The sequence below is a fragment of the Melanotaenia boesemani genome, chromosome 3, assembly GCF_017639745.1.
Source record: "Melanotaenia boesemani isolate fMelBoe1 chromosome 3, fMelBoe1.pri, whole genome shotgun sequence".
Lineage (NCBI taxonomy): Eukaryota > Metazoa > Chordata > Actinopteri > Atheriniformes > Melanotaeniidae > Melanotaenia > Melanotaenia boesemani.
The window spans coordinates 16,321,842-16,330,025 of NC_055684.1; the positions used below are offsets into that span (position 1 = coordinate 16,321,842).

General features: G+C 36.4%; 1 protein-coding gene across 2 annotated transcripts; it reads right to left on the reverse strand.

The window, feature by feature from the left end:
• Nucleotides 1–912: 912 nt before the first annotated feature.
• LOC121637034 lies at nucleotides 913–6,441 on the reverse strand. 2 transcript variants are annotated; one of them, XM_041980926.1, is made up of 8 exons: nucleotides 6,281–6,441; nucleotides 5,896–6,111; nucleotides 5,273–5,575; nucleotides 4,886–5,194; nucleotides 2,541–2,555; nucleotides 2,349–2,426; nucleotides 1,837–1,898; nucleotides 913–1,657 (listed from the first exon to the last, which is right to left on the reverse strand). In XM_041980926.1, the coding sequence occupies exons 1-8, from the start codon at nucleotides 6,318–6,320 to the stop codon at nucleotides 1,379–1,381; spliced, it is 1,302 nt and encodes a 433-aa protein (XP_041836860.1). In that variant the 5' UTR covers nucleotides 6,321–6,441; the 3' UTR covers nucleotides 913–1,378. The 2 variants fall into 2 exon arrangements, with proteins under 2 accessions (XP_041836860.1, XP_041836859.1); XM_041980925.1 differs by having other exon boundaries at nucleotides 2,541–2,558.
• Between the last annotated feature and the right edge of the window lie 1,743 nt (nucleotides 6,442–8,184).

Sequence of the window (8,184 nt, forward strand, 5' to 3'; positions counted from 1 at the left end):
GTAACAACAAAATAAACATTTTCCTAAAACTGACCCCTGTGGGACACCATATTTTATTAGAGAGAAACTAGACATGTGGATATTGACTGCAATATAATATGTTATGTTTGAAAGATAGGATAAACTATTGTAACACAGTACCAGAAATTACGATCCAGTACTTAAGCTTGTGCAAGAGGATGCTGTGATCTATTGTGTCAAAAGTGGCACTAAGATTCAACAGAACCAGGATAGAGTGCAGGCCAGATTACACTGATGAGGGCAGTTTCAGTGTTGTGATGTTTATGAATGTTATTGCATTCAGTTGTTAAAAGCAGTTATCTATACACCTTTCTGTTACAAAGGACCCCACAGACCGATCAGAGTTTAAGCGAGGATTTATGGAAATGATCACAACACAGAAGATTATGACAAAGAGTAGCCAAGGAGCAAACACTGAAGTCCAGAGATCAGCGAGGTGAGTCGGGACCGGGAAGGGGAGATCACGGAAGTTAAATTCAATGTTACAACAAGGTCCGACGGGAAGTGGATGTGGAGTTGGAGTATATAAAGCCAAGTGATCAGATTGATTGCAGGTTTGACTGATTAGTATTCTGGGGATTGCGGTGATACGTGGCAGCTGTGGGTGTGTCCGTGGCAGGGCCTGGTGTGGGTGTAACACCTACCCTATCAGTATTCCCTTGACACAGTAGCAGTTAAAATATTTATTTTAAATCTCAACTTAAAAATAATTAATTGATTTTATTTTAATATATAAATTCCAATCATTTCAATGTGTCTGTACCATTGTCCTTGTGTGTTTTATGTTACCAGAGTGACCAGCAATCTCATCGCACTACTCTGTGTAATGAGGGTTTGATTCGACCTGAATTAAATTAAATTGAAATATATGAGTCAAAGCACTATAAAAATTTTAGGATTTATTTGTTATAAAGTACAAAGTCAGTATGAATTTCAAAGCTATTTGAACCTGCCTTTATTCTAAACATAGCAGGAACAAAAAACAAGATTATAATCTCAGCACTTCCATAGATAATGAAAATTATGCACTGAAACTTGTGAAAAATTCAGTTAAATTTAAATTACAACATTTTCACTTAAAACTCTAGTTCTGACATGGCTGCGGCAGGAGACAGTGACATGATCAGCAACAATGCAATGACATGGTAAGTCTTTACAAACTTAAAGCCGTAAAAAAAAATCCAAAAGGATTGATTTGGATTTTACACTTTTTATAATAATTCCATGAAACAAGCACAGTATGGTAGGAATGACTTTTTAGCTACAGCACGCTTCCTTCCCCCTTCTAGATTGAGTAGTGTTCTGGAGCTGCAGCAAGATCACACAGTACGTGTTGGAAAAAGACTCAGACACATTCCTAATAGGTCAGAGATTTGTCTGTAAATCTGCAAGGCTGATTCATGGTGGAGCCAGTTGGCCTTTTGCTGGGCTTCACAGCAGAATACAGGCAGGAAGACGAGCTGGGTTGAAGGGCCACAGTCTTTGCACCAGCCGAGCTGCTTTGAAAGTTAATAGTTGAGTAATGCACTGAGTCAGGTTCTCTTGTGGGCATCTCTACGGTGGTGTAGATGGTAGTCACTGCATTTTGTGGCTCTGGCTTCCAGAGGGTCTCCTGTATCTCCTCATAGACATGATCCTTCCAAAGATTAATGAAAAATACAATTTAAGCAGTTTGCATTCAATTCAATCAATGTCCATTTTCCACACAAACTCCTGCACAGAGCAGATAAATAAAAGAACAAAATGAAAAATACTTGAAACTTCCAAAGTTTCACTGTATTCCTCAATGTTCTTATACAGAGAAGCCATTCATACACTAACTTCTCCGGGATGCTCTTCTGTAGCTCTCTTTCCTTTGTTGTTTGACTGTGAAAATCCTGCCAGAAATAAATCACAAAAACAAAAAATAAACAACTACAAGTAAACAGTGTAATTATGACCAGTAAACACAATGCTTGTGTAGTGCACTGAAACAGTCCTCTTCTATTATTTTATTTTCAGTGTATTGTGTTAAAATAACTTGTTTTACACAAGTGATTTGTTTGTCAGACACGGTCATAAATACCTAATGACTGTGATGAAATTAGTGTAATTCCCCTTTGAGAAAAAAAGGGGGATAAGCAAAGTGTATGAGTTTAGGCTGATGAAAAAAGTGTTTCATTGTTGGTTTTTCTCTTAATAAAAATTGCAAAACTAAATGTTACTGAGAAGACGGAAACATTAGGCTATTCAATCTGTACAAGACATGAACGTGAAAAAGGTTTTTCGCATAAACAGAACATGTATGGAATATGCCTCATGATGGTGAAGAAAATGTTTGTTCTTACGTTTGTAGAAAACAATGATAACAGTCACCAACAGCTGCGTCAGCAAAACTGCACCAATGATCAGATAGTTTGCTATACCTGCAAAATACACCACATAACATGGAAAACATTCACTGAACATGGCAATGTTGAGATTTATTGATTCTACAATAACCTAATGTTGAAGATGTCTTTTTTCTCTTTTTGTTTTACCAGTCGATTTCTCAGCTTCTGTAGTTGTTGAGTTGTTTGAAGGAGCAGGTGATGTTGGTGATGTGGTTAATGAAAGGAAAAAGAAGTGCACATTATAATATGAAAACATCCATAAGCCACTCTGAACATAGGAAAAAAAAAAAGAAAAAAAATCATTCACTGAACTATTAAGTCAAAATCACCTATATCCAATAGTGTTTCATATACAGTACCAGTTCAAATTTGGATGCAGATAATGCTTCAAATTGAATGGTTGGTACAGTAACTGAGGATTTTGGTGCTTTTGATGATAACTGACATTCTTCATAGACCTGTGGTAGCTTAATTTGTGACACAGCAATACCAGCTGTTCACTTTCAAATAGAGAGTAAACATCTTGTCTATCTCTGTCTAAGCATGAACATCCAACCAGAGCCTCTAACATCTACAGATTAATATGTAATTTCTTGCTTTTTAGCCAGTAGAAAATATATAAGTCACTGTTTGGATATTTTGATTTCCTTTTGCAGTTTTTGTTTTAAAGCAAGCAGTGAGTAGAACCATTTGCAGTTCAGGCTAAACTCTCATAAAATGAGCAAAGTAGCTCTGAAATAGAGATTAAGTAACCATGAAAGTATCTGTGTTTTTCTATGAGGGGCCATTTGAGACATTATTCAGAATTACCCTCTCACAGACACGTGAAATTTAAGTCATTCACACATAGTAAAACCTCTCATACACTATCCTGAAATCTTTTCTGTCTCATCCTTGACTCAGTGTTTGATAAAGGAAGTTCTCAACCCTATGTTACTGTTGACATTTGTCAGTGTTTAAGTCAGTGTAGAAGCATCGTGCTTATGTAACAGAGACAGTAACTGTGTTGTTGTATTTATAATGTTATATTAAAATTTGTGGCCGGGACACGGACATTTTCAACTTGTCATCTTGTTTGCAGAAAGTATAGCAGGTGTTGCTTCTGTTCAATGGCAGTGGGTTTGTTTAATTCTGTTGATGTGGTCATGAGTTTATGATGACCAAGTGAAGCAGCTGGCTTTTTCAATACTACACTGGCCTCAGCAGATACTATTAGAAGGGTTAGGTCTAATGACAGCAACTGGATAACTGACAGTAGCCAGTCTGAATGAGGCAACACTAACTAGCCACTTAGAATAATTCGGCCATTAAGATATGCAGTGCTGTAAAAGGAAGACCTGGACGGCACTGGTCAACATACTCTTCACCTGTGTTTGGAGTATTCTCCAGGATATGACTCACAGTGCTGTCCAGGCCTTCGTTTTACAGCACTGTATATCCTAATGGTCAAGTTATGCTAGGTGGCTAGTTAGCATGTCAGACTTACTACTGTCGGTTGTCTGTCTGATGTCACGTTAACCCTAAATGGTCTCTGCTGAGGCCAGAATAGTACTGGAGATGCCAGCTGCTTCACTGAGATCCAGGCGACTGAACAGATATTAATACAGCATAAGTCTTCGCAAAACATCTGTCACGGTTTTCTCCAATTTCTTCCTCTTCGGTTTGTTTTGAAAATGTGCTCCTGTTTTTTTTTCTACTATGTGACTTCCATTTCAATTGAAATTACTTCCTTTTAAAGTACATACTAGTGAAATGTGTGTAATAATAATGGATTAGATTTATACAGTGTGTCAAGCGTTTTACACAGTTTATCCATTATTCATTCACACACACTCATTCAGACACTGATGGCAGAAGCTGCCATGCAAGGTGCTCAACCACAACTTGTCTGGATCAATTAGGGGTTTGATATCTTGCTCAGGTATGAGCACTCCGGCTGGGGATCGAACCAGCAACCCTTGGGCTGCACACCGACTCTCTTACCCATGGGTAGCGACGACCACTCTACCCATTGAGCCATGCCGCCCCAATAAATAATGTGTGAATGATTTCAGGATGATATATGAGAGGTTTTTGTAAAATGTGTGAATGACTTAAATTTCTCAGGTGTCTGTGAGAAGGTAATTTTGAATGATGTCTCAAACGGCCCCTCATATTTTTCTGAAGTAAAAATAAAAGAAGTTACTGTTTTTGGTAAAGGTGAAATAAAGATTTGATTAAAATAACCCAGCTGAAAAAACAGCAACTGCATTAATATTTTTCACACTTCTAAACCAAAGGAAAAGTATAAATATGTACCACCTTCATATATGATCGCTCCTTCAGTATCACCTTCCTCTGTTCTTCTTTTCATGGCTTAAAAACACATTAACTTCTTCCCCAACACTCTGAGGCACCATGTACTCTGTTCATTATGATTTAAATAAAATGCTGATACCTAACAATTTGTAAAACTGGAGACAAACTGGACTTTCAGCGTGAGTGTATCTTACCAACATTTAAGATCATTCTGTGGATGAAAGTGTTGCAGCGTTGTTCATCAGTGGTTTCTGCTCCACACCAGTATGTCCCAGAGTCGGCTGCTGTCACCTCTTTCATTGTTATGGTGATTTTCTTGTTTGCTTTATCATCTTTCATGGAAAACTTTGAACTCATATCAGGCTTTGTGCTGTTTACAAGATGTTGACATGTGGCTGGATCTTCTCCCTTACAGATGAATTTTGAAGAGTGGCAATCATAATATCTACAATAGTATGTAAAGTTCTCTCCAACACGTGGTGATCTTGTGAAGTTGGTGATTGCTGTAAATAAAAATTTGTATATCAGTCATTTCTTAAAACATTATGGATCCTGAGATGTTGAAGATGTGAATTACTTACTGTTAACTTTTAGTTCTATAAGAGACACACAATATTTGTCTCCTTCTTTCACTCCACACCAGTACAAACCAGCATGACGTGAGGACACATTGCTGATGGACAGATTGAAACCACTTCCTGTTTCTGTGAGAGTGAACGTCTCGTCTGACTTTAGAGAGGATGTTGTTTGAAAGTTCTGACAGGTAAAATTTTCCTTTTCTTTGCAGAAAAAAACAGCCCTGGACATGTCCTCGTGATCACATTTGATTGTAGTTTTAGCTGTAACATATGCTGTTTGATTATATGGGTTTGGACGATCATTTCCTAGAAGTAGAGAAAAGATATACAGCAGTGTTACCTTCTAGTGTTTTTTTCTTTTTTCTGTTTTTTGTTTTTTTGTCTGCTTGACAAAATGTTTTGAATGTTTCAAGACAAAAGAGAACATTGCTTGACTTAATGAGAGAGAACAAAAAAGTCAAAATAGGAAAAAAAAAAACTTTTATTCTTTGATTCTGCATGTGCAATTTAATTAATTTAATTGGTAATTAGTTTTAAATTAATTTTACTATGTTAAATATCTTTATATGCAAAATTTAGACATCAATGGATTTGAATAAAAAAAAAAAAAAAGAATAAAAACTTACCAATTTTAAAATGTTCTTCATACAAGCCAGGGGACGGTATAAATCTTTTCCCACAGTCAGGTGTCGTTATGTTATCACCATCTTTGATGATCACCTTGAGAGTGTTTTCTAGAATTCTTGATTTGTGATTAGTTGTTTCAGACATGTGATATATTCCATTTGTTTTATTGCAGATGAACTTGTTGCATCCTTTCGGTTTACTCTGGAGCTCACGACCTGTTGAAAAACCAGAAAAATGTTCATGTCATGTCATTTTATCAAATTATCCAAGATGTACAACAAATAGTCTACAATAACATTTGATTTATTAGTTATTCCTCACAAGGCAGAAATGTTTCAGTTTACAGTTTCTAATATCAATAATCAGGAAGCAGATTTATTCTACCTGTAATTAATGGGAGGACGAGTAGAAAGAAGCTCTTCATTTTGTTGGTCTAAGATGCTGAAATAATCTGAGAGAAAAATCAGCTGCTGGTTGTGTCGGTTCCTCTGTTGGGTTAAGCGTGATTATAGCAGTGTTTCCTGATGTTCATAACTACTTCTAAGTCATCTGTCGACTTCCTCCTCTTCATCTTACTTCAGTGGTGCAGTGTCTGTGTTGTCGTAAGTGAATAAAATGCAGTACCCTATTTCTCCCTCCTTAGGTAGCAACCAACATATAACCCTTTATTACACCGAAGAAAATAAATCTGACGAGTTGTAAATGAAACAACATTAAACCTATAATATTTAACAATAAAAAAAAAGTTTTAAAATAAGAATAAGTATTCTACATAATTTCCTTAAGAGAAAACATTTAAATAATCCAGCTAACCATCTTTGTGCAGCCACACAGCAAACAACAGCCTTGTTTCATTTACTCTGTTCTGGGTTTTCTCTGTGGGTAGAGCCTTTACTTGAACCCATAAGAGGACCGCCATTTTCAGAGAGAAATCAACTTGAAGGTAAGAATGTAGTTAGCAGAGCACAGCAGCTGCTCTGATGCAAAAAAAAAAATGTTATAGAAACAAAAAATAAAGTTTTTGTGTAAATTTATTAAAAGTCTTGTCAACTGCAGGCATGAGTAAGTTGAAGCAAGCAGTACAATTAGTGCTTGTGTCTGTTGTAACATGAAGAAAAAGATGGCAGATAGCTATAAAATAACTGGTTAATTTGAAGCTAACCAGGTTAGAAAGGTTTTCTGTGTGAGTATTAAGTACCTGCTATCTGTGAACACTGAAGCTAATGGTGGTACTGGCTGGGCGTTTGGTGGTTAAGTGTTAATCTACAGGATGCCAAGGCCTTATTTTTGCACACATTACTTTGGATATGTTCAAGAACCTGTCTTGTCTATGATCGTTTTTGGATGTTGGAAAACAGTTAATTCACTTGCATTTTTTCAGCAGTATTTACCATTTTAAATATGTGCTTTGACTCAGCATTAGTCATTTCAGTCAAATGGCCTGGCAGGAGGGTGTGTGTCTAAATTTAAGTCTTAAATTTGAACATACAAAAATAAGTATCATTTACAAGAGGGAATATTTCTTAAATATTCTATAAATATCAACTGTGCCTGACATGTCAGGACAGTATCAGAGTAAACTTTCTGTAAACATGAAAAGTCTTGCAGGTAAATTACCTGCTGTTATTGTGGAAAAACTTGAACTGATCTAATACGTATATGATAACAGGAACAGACAGCCGACATTTACCAATAATCTAGAAACTTAGACTTAACTTTATTAATCCCTTGGGATGACTCCCTCTGGGAATTCAAAATTCCAGCAGCACAATAGAAAAAGCAGGTAAATAAGCATACAGGTACAAAAGAGCAAAATGAGTAAAAAGAGCAACACACAGATAAATAAGATAAAAAGAAAGATAAATAAAGGCAAAAGAGCCAGATATGGCTTGTATAGAATATGAGTTGAAATGATTACACTAAGGATGAAGATTATGTTATTGCACCATAGAATGAGGTTATTGCCCCAAGGAAAGGGTCCATCTCTATCTGTGCCTGTAATTGCACAAGTAGTCAGCACAATCTAAGAAAGAAAGAAAGACTGTAAAATGAGTGGTGAGGAGGATGAGGAGTGGAGGATAAAAAGAAAAATAAAGCATGAAATGACCATATGATAAATGTTACCAAGGGGCTTGTGTAACGTAAATCCAATTAAACAAACAACGTAAAGTTTTAACTCAATTTATTAATTAAATACAATGAGGGACCATCCCCGGATTTTCCTCCTGTGTCCAACTCGGAACCAGTTTACTCAAACCTGAACTATACCCGCACACCACACAGGCGGA